The 12,159-nt window shown below is 34.4% G+C and overlaps 4 protein-coding genes across 5 annotated transcripts; 2 read left to right on the top strand and 2 right to left on the bottom strand.

Annotated features, from left to right (window-relative positions):
* Positions 1-383: 383 nt before the first annotated feature.
* LOC142241214 (uncharacterized) lies at positions 384-2,143 on the top strand. The gene is made up of 3 exons (XM_075312959.1): positions 384-719; positions 1,529-1,751; positions 1,812-2,143. Exons 1-3 carry the CDS (start codon positions 455-457, stop codon positions 1,903-1,905), a joined length of 582 nt encoding a protein of 193 aa, XP_075169074.1. The 5' UTR covers positions 384-454; the 3' UTR covers positions 1,906-2,143.
* LOC142241213 (uncharacterized) lies at positions 1,960-3,094 on the bottom strand. The gene is made up of 4 exons (XM_075312958.1): positions 3,007-3,094; positions 2,535-2,939; positions 2,342-2,476; positions 1,960-2,288 (listed from the first exon to the last, which is right to left on the bottom strand). Exons 1-4 carry the CDS (start codon positions 3,017-3,019, stop codon positions 2,140-2,142), a joined length of 702 nt encoding a protein of 233 aa, XP_075169073.1. The 5' UTR covers positions 3,020-3,094; the 3' UTR covers positions 1,960-2,139.
* A 1,033-nt stretch (positions 3,095-4,127) lies between these two features.
* Positions 4,128-5,779, top strand: 128up (GTP-binding protein 128up). The gene is made up of 5 exons (XM_075312957.1): positions 4,128-4,298; positions 4,395-4,518; positions 4,588-5,302; positions 5,364-5,486; positions 5,557-5,779. The coding sequence occupies exons 1-5, from the start codon at positions 4,257-4,259 to the stop codon at positions 5,657-5,659; spliced, it is 1,107 nt and encodes a 368-aa protein (XP_075169072.1). The 5' UTR covers positions 4,128-4,256; the 3' UTR covers positions 5,660-5,779.
* Positions 5,780-5,783: 4 nt separating this feature from the next.
* On the bottom strand, positions 5,784-11,919 carry pds5 (cohesin associated factor B pds5). 2 transcript variants are annotated; one of them, XM_075312955.1, is made up of 13 exons: positions 11,669-11,919; positions 11,194-11,347; positions 10,751-11,136; positions 10,476-10,683; positions 10,233-10,401; positions 9,047-10,052; positions 8,889-8,982; positions 8,002-8,823; positions 7,791-7,927; positions 7,653-7,732; positions 7,249-7,517; positions 6,851-7,171; positions 5,784-6,791 (listed from the first exon to the last, which is right to left on the bottom strand). In XM_075312955.1, the coding sequence occupies exons 2-13, from the start codon at positions 11,272-11,274 to the stop codon at positions 6,702-6,704; spliced, it is 3,663 nt and encodes a 1,220-aa protein (XP_075169070.1). In that variant the 5' UTR covers positions 11,275-11,347; positions 11,669-11,919; the 3' UTR covers positions 5,784-6,701. The 2 variants fall into 2 exon arrangements, with proteins under 2 accessions (XP_075169070.1, XP_075169071.1); XM_075312956.1 differs by having other exon boundaries at positions 11,673-11,919.
* Between the last annotated feature and the right edge of the window lie 240 nt (positions 11,920-12,159).

The following is a 12,159-nucleotide window of genomic DNA, read 5'->3' as shown; positions in this document are numbered from 1 at the left end:
TTCGCTAGAGGTGCATACCGGCCTTAACGCCATATCAATTTGATAGTGAATCCCATCTTCAACATTAGTTCAAATGGCCTTGCATATTGCTTGCCTTCCAATGGGTTTGAAGCATTAAAATTAAATTTAGTTTGAAAAGTTGTTGCTACTATGTTGAGAAATTGTTGCTAACGTGTTGAATTCTACTGTTAAGGGTAATGTCTGTTCTTTGTTGAGAACGCGATTTTCTCAACAATTTCTCAAATTGAATTCTAAGCTAATTCTTTGAAAAAATGTTTGAAAGCGTATTGAAGATAAGCGTTTCTCCAATGCTTGTGTTTATTGGGTATTCTCATTGGCGTGACGTATTTCCAATTGCCAACACCGTTCGACTTGTCAACACTGGCATTAAAAGAGAATATATGTACATAATTTCATTTCTTTCTATAAACAATCGATCACAATAAACAAAAATATGGAAGAGAAAGAAGAATCAATATCGTCAACATTGAACTATTATTCATCATTTAAGCCAGAAGATTACTCTTCACCAAAACAATACATTAGTCGTAATTTGGTTTCCAGCATTATTGGCCTTAGCAAAGACGGAAAGAGCAATATTAATATTGTGTGGAAATCATCACCGCATAATTCCAAAAAAATATTGTTGGACATTCGCTTAATTTCTCTATTGTTTGGATTTGCATGCAGTATTTTGTTGTACAAAATGGTAATCGTAAGTAAGTAAAACAACATTTCTAAGAGGGTGGAGGTGGCAAATCGAATTGGAAAAAAACTATATTTTTTCCACTTAAAAAAAATAAATTATGTATAATATTATTTAAAATTTACAAAATTTGAAATTCTATGTATTGTGTGAACACTGAACAGTATATGTATCTATTGATGATCTCATAGGTTTCACTGTTCTCTAGGCAAATTGTCATCTGCCCTCCCCCTGCAATGTACAGCCTAGTAGAGGAACCTCACAAGAAATTTCCGTCTATTTCAATACCAATATTTCATTTTTATCGCTTTGTTATGGTAATAATGGTAGGCATAGATAAGCCAGTGCTAGTGCTGGTGGGTAAGAACTACGATATCTTAAAAATTTTTGAATTAGAATAGATTCTTTACAAAAAAGTGCAAGATGAAGTTCTAACTTGAAATTATTCTAATTGAGTTTAGTTACATTGTCACCTTAGTGAGATTGATATGATATGTAAATGTTTAGGTATTTACTGTTCTAAATAATCAGTGTGCTATTAAAATTACAAGGGCTGTATTATTTTTCTTGTAATAATGATAATAAATTACATAAAATGTTTCCGATTTACCAAAATATTTGCATCACTTCTAAACGCAACTTCAAATGTTTTTTTTTTACAATAACCTTTATGACACTTATAGCAAAATCTATGTGCATATTAATGAAATGGTAAACATTTTTAGAAAATAAGTAATATATATATTTATGGTAAACAAGTTGTGACGTATTAATTGTAACGTCTATAAAATAACACATTTTTTATTTATCTGTTTGTTATAGTGCCTTATTCAAATATGGAGAGTGCAGTGAATTTTAAAGATTTTGTTCAGAGAAGCTATACGAATGCAATTGTTTGGGCCAATTATCATGAAATATACGAAATTTTGCAACCTCTTCTTTATGGTGTTCTAGTAGCAATGGTTGGATATTATTTGGTTTACTTAGATAGTAATATTCCAGGCGTAAGTCCACCAACCCCATTTTCTCCCAGAAAGAGAGCTATGTGAGTATATTTTTTAAAACTCTAAAATGAAATAATAAACGTTCTTTTCTGTTTTTTCAGATATTATCAACAAAGAAGTAGTATACACTTAGGTTATTTAACCGCATTGGCTGTCGGTGTGATAATATCCGGTCTCATGTATTTAGATATTTAAATACCTTGTATGTAGAGCCGCAAAGTCTTAGCAACACTAAATTATATTTCAGTATTTCAATAATATTTACATTTATTTCTTTATTTGTTTATACTCAAGAAAACTAATAATGAAATTCAGTCTAAGTACAAAGTAACTTTAGGTCCTTCCTAGATAGTGATAAGAAAATATACTTTAAGTTTTCTAGTAATTTCTTCTAAAAGAAAGATAATCAAAATATACAGTATTTAAATCTTAATTTTGTTTTTGTAATAAAACAAACGAGTTTACGTTCTGTAGACGCATAATACTAGACGATGTTATGGATTGGTCTATGAGGTCCACCTTAAATGTGCGGAAACCATTTTGTCCATTCGATTTTCCTACCAAGCGGAGATGTGATCCTAAAAGAAGACTGTGAAACACCGAACGACGAGAAAAATTTTTACACTATTACCGTAATTGAATTTGTCCAAAGTATTCTCAAAATCATAATAGGAACATTGAAGAACGGGTCCATTTCCATCGAGGTTTCGAAGCAATATTATCTTCTCAAATCTGTTTTTTCCATTTCCAATTTTTATTAGTCTACCTATAAGTATGTTGGTAATAATTAAATTTTTCATATTCAAAAAATCTTTAAATCTTACCATATACATCCCACAATGCATTTAATTTCGGATGCATTTTAGTGATCTTTATCACAAACTCCACATTACCTACAAAAACTTTCAAATTCCTTTTTTCGTCGCTCATTGGATCACTTGCTTTATTTTCGGGCACATTTTCAATGCCCAACTTTTCATTGATTTTAATGTCATTTCCAACTGTTATCTTCGGAATTGGTGGCATTATAAACAGTTCGGTTTTTGTGTCCAGTTTGTCGGCTGGGGTAAATGATTCATTGGGCCGTTTTAATGATCGTCGGACACATATTTGCGTTTGTTTCAATGTGGGTTTCTTATTCAAAGTATCCCCACTTGATTTTAGTTCACAAAGAAATCTATTTCTCGAGTTTCCATCCCGGAAAACCTGAGCTAGAGGTTTTTTTGTTCCTGTAGTGAAGAGAAATAAATAGATTAATTGTAATTTACTTTTATATTCAGAATACTTTTTAATTACCAGAAAAGAACATTTTCCTAGCTTAATTGAATTTTTCCGTTAGCAGTAACGGTTTATAGCAAACAAAATTAAATTGACGTCTATGAATTTGTACAATCATGGCGACAAAAAATAGGCGAACATCTTGCCTCGACTCGGCTAAACGTTTTAAGGCAACCTAATAAACACAAACGTTTGAAAAATACTAAATTTCAACAATTTTTCAAAGGATTAGGGTAATATTCAATTAGAGAAATTGTTGAGAAAATCGCGTTCTCAACAAAAAACAGACATTACCCTCAACAGTAGAATTCAACACGTTAGCAACGATTTCTCAACATATTAGCAACAACTTTTCAAACTAAATTTCATTTTAACGCTTCAAAGCTGTTGGAAAATTTGTTGAAAGCAAGCAATTTGCAAGGCTTTTTGAATAAAAGTTGAATATGGGATTCACTATCAAATTGATATGGCGTTACCTATGAAAAATGCTCATCCTTGTGTTTGTTGGGAATATGTTGTCAGGGAATAATTTGGGACGTCCACAGCGAAATTAAAATGTGTTTCGCTTCGAAGAATAGTATTCTCCAATTCTTCGCTATAATAGGGCTGTTATCTTTTAACACTGGATGCAGCATTTGTATGGGCTATCCAGAACATCGTTGCACTGGTGTTCTATCCAGAACATCTCATCAGTGCAAGTCGAGTCGCTGCTACCAGATTGCATTTTGATAAAGTGACGCTTTTTAGATTCACAATAGCATTTTATTGTGACTAATTTATCGAATATCATGAAATTCAATGTGATACAGTGTCATGAATAATCGCAACAGTACATATTTATAACTATTTGAGCATTTCATACATTAAAAATTTAAGATTTCACTTGTTTTCTGTGATTGTTTTTATACAGCTGATGACAGTGTTGCATATTTTTTGGAGATGTCCTGGATAGTCCGTGACTGCTTAGGGTATCCAGTGCAAAAAGAAAACAGCCCTAATAATAATTTCGAATACTTAAAATAGTCATACGTGATATTTAAAATATATTTCCCTTCCTTAAAATCCCCTAAATTCGGGAGAAACCCTAAAAACTTGGCAATACTGGTATGTTGCCATATTTGAACAAACATTTTTGACATTCATTCGATACGTTGTATGTGTGTGGTAAAAACTTAAAAAAATTGTCCACGCGATTTTGGAATCTTGGCTAGAGTTTGTAAATAAATTGGTTTCCTCCAGTACATTTTTGTAAGAGACTTTCTGGCACAATGAGTACGATACTGGAGAAAATTGCTGCCATCGAAAGCGAGGTGCGTTTATTTTTTTTTGTCCCATTGCTTCTTATATGAATGGAATGGAAATCTAACCTGTATCTCTTGTTCCCTATTTCTTCCTCGGTTAATTAGATGGCAAGAACCCAAAAGAACAAGGCCACCTCTGCTCATTTGGGTTTACTCAAAGCAAAATTAGCCAAGTTGCGGAGAGAATTAATTTCACCTAAGGGTGGTGGTGGTGGTGCCGGCGAACAAGGTATGTCTGCAAAACGAATTTAAATACTACAAAAGGATAACATTAATGTGATGCATTTTTCCAAACTAGGCTTTGAGGTGGCCAAAACTGGTGATGCTCGGGTAGGCTTTGTGGGGTTTCCATCGGTTGGTAAATCAACATTGCTCTCTAATTTAGCGGGTGTCTATTCCGAAGTTGCAGCCTACGAATTCACAACTTTAACAACAGTGCCGGGATGTATCAAGTATAAGGGAGCAAAAATTCAACTTCTGGATTTGCCTGGAATTATTGAGGGTGCCAAGGACGGAAAAGGTCGAGGTCGGCAAGTCATAGCCGTTGCACGAACGTGTAATTTGATTTTCATGGTGCTCGATTGTTTGAAACCGTTGGGTCACAAGAAACTTCTGGAACATGAATTGGAAGGTTTTGGCATACGTCTTAACAAGAAACCTCCAAATATTTATTTCAAACGTAAAGATAAGGGTGGCGTCAATTTGAATGCCATGGTGCCACAATCAGAGCTGGATGCTGATATGGTCAAAACCATCCTCTCCGAATACAAAATCCACAATGCCGATATAACTTTGAGGTACGATGCCACTAGCGACGATCTCATTGATGTCATTGAAGGCAATCGTATTTACATACCCTGCATATACCTACTTAATAAAATCGATCAGATTTCCATAGAAGAACTCGATGTTATTTACAAAATTCCCCATTGTGTACCTATATCAGCTCATCACCGTTGGAATTTCGATGATTTGTTGGAACTTATGTGGGAATATTTGCAGTTGGTGAGAATGTAAGTAGATGGAAACACAAACCAATAATATTAGACACTCTATAGTCAATTACATTTGCAGTTACACCAAGCCTAAAGGTCAATTGCCAGATTACAGCTCGCCAATTGTATTGAACTCTGAACGCACTTCTATTCAAGATTTTTGCAACAAACTCCATCGAACCATTGCTAAGGAATTCAAATAGTGAGTTATTCAACATTAAACATTGAAGGCCTGTGTATACATGTATTTTCCTTCTTTTTATTACTTACAGTGCCTTGGTTTGGGGCTCGTCCGTAAAGCATCAACCACAAAAAGTAGGCATAGATCATGTACTCAACGATGAAGACGTTGTGCAAATTGTTAAGAAAGTCTAAGACAAAATCAGTTACAAACTGGAACAGAATTTACATGATGTTTTGAATATCAAATATCTGATTTTCATTGTAATATAAGGCTAAAATGACCGAATAAAAACAGATGTGACACACCTTCAATGGATTAGTTGTTTTGTAATAGTTTCTCTATTTTTATTTATTTCTTTTTTAGTATTGAAAAACAATAAATTTATTTTATTATATGTATTTACATATAGTATATATCAGAGATGTGTTTGTTGTTTTTGTTGATTGGTCTTAACGTTAGTGCCTTAACATTACTTTTGTTGTTTTCTCAGAAGTGTTTGTTGTATAGAACTTAAAACTAACTTTTAAACGGGTGGCTGATAAATGTATGGATTTCATGTGGGGTTTCTCCGTTATTGTTGCAGTACGTTGTAGGACACCACCCACCTCTTACTCTGAAGAGAAACTTAGCTTAGAAGACAGAAAATACATGTATATATATATGTGTGTGTGTTTGTTTGTTTGTATAACGTATAGACTAAAAAGTAGTTCCTTCTTTGATTTGCATTTGATGTGATTTTGGTAAAATAAGAAAAACAATTGGAAATACAATTTACATTTCCAACTCTCAAGCAGAGACGTAATCTAAATAACGAACATGATATCAAATAAATATTTTAAAATAAAACGGAAACTTGAAGAAAAAATGTATAGTCGATATCGAATTGGAAATTATGTTGTACAATTGAACAGATAAGTGCATATAAATATGGTATCAACATTAAATAACATGGTTTATTTTTGTTATTAGCAAATGAGAGCGAGGCTTTGGTAAAACTTCGCCATAAACAATACCGTAGCAATAGGAGTTTCGGTAAATCATATTAGACCACGGGTAAAGGCATCATTATTAATCGATCGTCCATCTCTGGGACACGACAACACTTTGTGTAATGGATAATCAAAAAAACCAAACATTTTCTTACAAAACTTTTGTCCTGATAACACATGTATGAGAAATGTATTTACCAAGAACTTTTATGGTACTAGCTTATTGTAAGTCATTGGAAAATGTTTACGTTTTTCCGGTACGCAGAACTCCTCGTACTTTTTTGGTTACAGGTTCGGTTTCATCTTTGCCGCCGTCAAACAGAGATGCATTTTCCTACAATCGAAATCAATATAATAAAATAAAATAAATCTTTTTTTTTTATTTGAACATACCAAGGAATTTTGATCGATAGATGATAAATGATCTGAGGCTGGACGTTTCTCTGCACTTTTTATTGTTGACTGGCCACTTGTGGTCGGTTTCAAGGCATTTGTTATTTTCTTATTAGTCCCTAAGGTCGTTAGTATCGAATACGTATCAAAAGGTATATAAATTTTAGTATTTGGAAATCCTTCGGCATCTGGTGGGGGCTCTTGGAAATATAGACATGGTAATGTAATGGGTACATTAAATGTTTTGTTTGGCGTTAAATCACACTGTCCCATTTTGGAACAAATAATGTAATTGGCGAGATCACAACAGGCCCACAATTTCTATAACAAAAAGAAAATAAAGAACAAATATTTAACAGTTTTTAGAACTATGAGCTGCAAGACATAAGAAAACTTACCAAATTATAGGCATGACTATCTGAATGTGGGGTTACTATATAGTGGTCCTTCATCATTACCATAAGATTCTTGTAGAAGCTATACGAAAATGCCTCCGACTTGGCCATTAGAGGTTCCATAATAAAGCGTAAACATTTCTCGACTTGTTTCAATTGTGCTCGATCTTCGTAATTAGTAAATTGAGGATCATGTACCAATATAGGTATAGCAAAAGCCAATATAAAATCAGGTAATATATGTAAACGTTGTTCGGCAGAGGAGTCAGGATCTGAAAATGAAAATTTATTCAAAGGGTAGAATTAGAATAATCTGCCTTCAGCGAATAAAATTTTAGAAATTTTACTTTTTCGAATTTCTAAATTTCACTTTTCATGTAGAGCGAGAACTGTTATTTCATACTTACTTGTTGCTTGTATTGTTTTGAGATACTCCCGTCGTTTATTTATGTCAGCTTCCAAAAATTGTCGCTTAAGTTCCAAAAGTCTAAAAAATATAAATATAATAGCTATTTTTGTTAACAAAATATAATTTTGTTTATTACTTTTTATCTGTTTCGAATCCAGCTAGAGCGTAGAATCCCATAAAATCAAGTGGTAGACAGTTGCTAGGCAACCCTTTATTTAGACCTTTGTGTAATTTTCGAGCAAACATCTCTCTAACCTGTGGCACTGGATCACACTTGAGAAATACAAAAATAAATAGAAGGAAGATCATTGAAAAATTGCAACAGCTACGTGGTGTATATAACATACCATTAATTGAGATAAACTGTAATACTGCTCAGAGGTATATTGATCTCCAACGCCTTTTTGCTCACAGATTTTCAACATAGCACAACCTGCAGCCAATCTAAACCACGATGATTCAGCAGCATACATGCGTTTGTGGTCCAACAAGTCGCCTCCATGATGTATAAAAGCTATTAACATGCGAAATGTTTTTTTTGCCGAAGCTTCGTCATCTCGTAGTCCTAGTAACCAACGGGCCATTGTTTTCAGACCTTCCAACTTGCATAGGGTGTCGGACGGTAATTCCTCCTGTTCGCACCAGGTTCCATCAATTTGTTTACAAGTCCTATCTTCAGGTACCGGCTGTATCAGCAATTCTTTAACTATGCGCCTTGCTATCATGTTCTTAATCTTTTCAGCGAAAGCCTTAGGCATGTTATAAGCTATATGACCCATAGTAACGACTTTCGTTCGTTGGTGGGGACAATTTGGTTTGAGTGTGACCCGTAAATTATCCATGATTTCGTTGAATATAGGATGTACAGTTTTCGGTGTATCTATGTGGTCAGTACCTCCATTTAATTGTGCTTGCGTATTAATAAATATGCAACGAACAGCATGTTTTGCCTGCTTCGGCGTTCCCTCAACGGCAAAATCCTTGCAAACTGGGGCCAATTCCTCGAGAATAGAAGGATCTACGGAAATTAAAGGCTTATAGCGACCCAAATGTGTAAGAGATTTCAGAATCAATGGTGCTGAATACTCATTGTCATAACTCAATAATGATATCATATGACGCAAAGTTTTGTTCATAAAAAAGTGAGGGGAAAATAAATATGACAACGCCTGCAAAAAAAAAAAAACTTTTATGAGAACTACATATACTGGCAATCATTTTGTTGTTCACCTACCGTTAGCAATTTCAAGCCTTGTTCACCAGCTTCGTTTTCCGGTAGACCAATTTCTTTGATTGTATCGCCACCTCGCATGCAATCCTCAATTAAACTGCACAAATAAAGAATGAAATTACTAATATCCAGCGTTCTCCTTTTCCTTACAAAATACTTACCCAATTAAAATACCCACAGACTCCTTATCAATCATAACTGAAGCAATACGCTCAATTAACATTTTAACGGTTTGATAATAAAGATTCGTCATTATGGGAGTGCCAAGTTTCTTTAAGAGTAATGACATGGTATCGGCACACTCCTTGCAGGAAACATCCCTCTTCAGTATTATTTCCATGTAGCGCAGTAATGTTGGATCTTTTCTCATATTCGTGCTAAATTTACCAAGATATTCAGTTGCCTTCAATGGATCGGCCAATAATTTACATATGATTGTCTGTTTAATATTCAATTGACTTTGCATTGAAGGAGTCATCTCTTTATTTTTATGCAATTTCACCCATTCCAGTACAGTTTTCCTGGTCTTCATCTGATTCTTTTGAAGTTCGATGAAAGCTTTCATAGCATTGTCATCAAAAGTTCCCATAAGATGATACAATTGCTTCATTCGTTCTAGAGGTGGGAGTTTATAGGGTACTAACGACGTGATCAACAAGCGTTCGACCTGTAAACGGTCCTCGAGTGTAGGCATGTAGTAGCCATGCATGATTTTATTCTTGATCCACTCCACATTCTTTTTTACCTCCTCGGATAGGTCATTGGGCTCGCATATTGCTTTTTTGTAAACATAAGCTAATCCTAGCATAGCTTCCTTACGTATTTTGAATTTCTTATCCAAAGTTCGCTCGCGCACAAAGTCTAGAAGATCCTCAGACTCGCATACAATAGAGAATTCTCGCTTTGCCGTTTCTACTATTGCCATAACAACTTCATAGCGGACATTTTCATCGGAATCATGTTGCCGAGCGCGCAAACATGAAATTATATCTTCACGAAGGTGGGGTTGATTAAGCAAAAAGTGCATAGATGATTGAACGCACTTAACACGTATTGAATATGATATGTCGCAGAATCTTCCGAGGAACATACGTAACAACGTTGGATGTTTTTTAGAAATCTGAGAATCCTTTTCAGAAAACATGCGAGCTAGTAAGGCTACCGCTTCTGCAATGACAATGAAAAATGTACAAAGAAATATATATTTGATTTCTCCAGTCTAAATCTTAATTTATTAGCAGACTAAATCGAAAGTCAATGTTTTTGGGGGAGAATCAGCGTTCTCTTCGCGACCATTGCATGACGAAATAGTTTACTATACAGCAAAGGAAATATCATACTACATACTCAAGCGTTCCTGTTCATTGGAAGATTTCAATTTACATTCCAGTTGTGGCAACACTGAACACAGAATATTTGGACAGATCAAATGCAATTCATATATTAAATCGTAGATTTTTCCACATATCTCATAATTTTTATCAACTTTGTCTAAGACCAGGACTTGATTAAAGAACTGTAATATGTTTAAGACAAATATAGGTATGTGAATTTCAATAAATATAGTCAATATACAATATCAATACGAACCATTTTGATTATAGTTTCCAATGAGTCAGCCGTTTTAATGATCAGTTGTTCGGCTAACTGATAGGCAAATTTATTTTGGGATTTCTTCGGCTCTACAATATTGATGAGAATCAAATCTAATATGTCTGTGGTAAAGTTATCAGCTTCATTTATTAAGGGGCTCATGATATCGATCATAAAGTTCTTCACTTTGGGGCTGTGCTCCTCGCTGTAATAAACAAAACGAACATGGTAAGACTTCTTTCTGTTCACTGCAGATTTCTTTGATAACTCACTTGACTATTTTAAACATCATGCCGAAGAGTTGGCAAAATATTTCTGCACAATCTTCCAGTTCAAAACACATATTAAAAGATTTTACATAAGCTAAGTTTTCCAACAGATAGAAATAACGTTTGAATGAGGGATCTTTAGGGTCTTTAAGACCATACAATTGTTTGATGAAAAATAAAAAAATTGTTTTGATTTGATCCTGGTCCTTGTAGGGGGCTTCGGGAGCATACACACGCAGAACATCGGCAATACAACATGCCACCAATAACTGTACGTCCCGCGAAGGATGTTGAAGGAAATTATCCTCAGCTAGTTGTAGCGACAATGGTATGTACTGTTGATACAAACCATCGTCTTGTCCCATAGCTTGTAGTACATTGGCGAGTGTCTATGAAAAGTATATTATTTGATAAATTGCGACACATATTCATCTTAGTTGACTAACCTTCAGCCTTCGTATAAGTTCATCTGTGCCGAGGTCTTCCGACAACGGCCTGCATCCGGCAGGATACACTATATCCGTCATAATAATATGCCAATTATTTCACTCAGATTTAATTATTGATGATTTTCCGTTGTTACTCCAAAATAAGAACTACCTGTGAAAAATGCGAAGTTATTAGACATTGTTATGTTTAGTTTATCGCCTAGCATCTAACTATCGCACATTGTCGCTGTACTTTTACTTCTCAACATATCTACAAACTTTACTTGCTTATGTGTGTGCTTTGCAATTGGGTGTTATGTATGTGTGAGTTCATAAGTGATACCGCTCATTAAGAAAATTTTTAACTCATTTCTGATATTGAACTGAAGGAATTTTCAATTTTCATTTCTTTTAATATTCTATTCAAGATGTTAAAACTGCGAACAGAGTAAGAGCATACGAAACATCTTTATCTTTAGTAAAATTTTTCTACCTACGAAATGGAACCAATTGGCAATTTTTCCAACTTTTATATTGTTGCGTGTGACTGTAGCCCGCTTTTGATGTATACTTGTCAGGCCGAACTACAGAACTTGAGGGTTGACGTCGAAAATATCATAGAATATGTAATGCTTAAGTTTAAAGCGTTTTTTGTTGGCTTATTTTAACAAATATTATTTTCTTATTTTCTTTTCCCCGAGTATTATTGTTACTTATCAAAAAGTTAACGCCATCTTTTATCGAAACGTCAAAACAGTGCTCAAGAGAGAACGAGAGCAGCAACAGAGGCTAGTAAACACATTTACATGGGTTGGGCGAAAGCGTTTGATTGCTGTGCTAAATGACAGCATCGACGCATTCTCTATCTTGTCTGTGTGTAAACACAATCATAGCGACTGGTCTATGTGCATTTCCAATGGCAAACCCAAAATTTTAGGGAATATCATAATAAATTCGCCTCCAAGGGGAAATAATTAATTTACG

This window comes from Haematobia irritans, chromosome 5, assembly GCF_050003625.1.
Source record: "Haematobia irritans isolate KBUSLIRL chromosome 5, ASM5000362v1, whole genome shotgun sequence".
NCBI classification, from domain to species: Eukaryota; Metazoa; Arthropoda; class Insecta; order Diptera; family Muscidae; genus Haematobia; species Haematobia irritans.
The sequence above is the reverse complement of the archived record's forward strand: the minus strand, read 5'-3'. Positions and strand labels throughout refer to the sequence as shown.

Bases quoted from the DNA above. Each gene is read 5' to 3' on its own strand.
- LOC142241213 (XM_075312958.1), bottom strand. The intron at 2,477-2,534 runs GTAAGATTTAAA...ACATACTTATAG, and splicing joins TGCATTGTGGGATGTATATG to GTAGACTAATAAAAATTGGA. The intron at 2,289-2,341 runs GTAATAGTGTAA...GTCTTCTTTTAG, and splicing joins TTTGGACAAATTCAATTACG to GATCACATCTCCGCTTGGTA.
- 128up (XM_075312957.1), top strand. From the start codon at position 4,257: ATGAGTACGATACTGGAGAAAATTGCTGCCATCGAAAGCGAG. The intron at 4,519-4,587 runs GTATGTCTGCAA...TTTCCAAACTAG, and splicing joins TGGTGGTGCCGGCGAACAAG to GCTTTGAGGTGGCCAAAACT. The intron at 5,303-5,363 runs GTAAGTAGATGG...TTACATTTGCAG, and splicing joins TATTTGCAGTTGGTGAGAAT to TTACACCAAGCCTAAAGGTC.
- pds5 (XM_075312955.1), bottom strand. From the start codon at position 11,274: ATGACGGATATAGTGTATCCTGCCGGATGCAGGCCGTTGTCGGAAGAC. The intron at 7,172-7,248 runs GTAAGTTTTCTT...TTTTTGTTATAG, and splicing joins ATAGTCATGCCTATAATTTG to AAATTGTGGGCCTGTTGTGA. The intron at 6,792-6,850 runs GTATGTTCAAAT...TTTCGATTGTAG, and splicing joins CTATCGATCAAAATTCCTTG to GAAAATGCATCTCTGTTTGA.
- LOC142241214 (XM_075312959.1), top strand. From the start codon at position 455: ATGGAAGAGAAAGAAGAATCAATATCGTCAACATTGAACTATTATTCA. The intron at 720-1,528 runs GTAAGTAAAACA...TGTTTGTTATAG, and splicing joins GTACAAAATGGTAATCGTAA to TGCCTTATTCAAATATGGAG. The intron at 1,752-1,811 runs GTGAGTATATTT...CTGTTTTTTCAG, and splicing joins TCTCCCAGAAAGAGAGCTAT to ATATTATCAACAAAGAAGTA.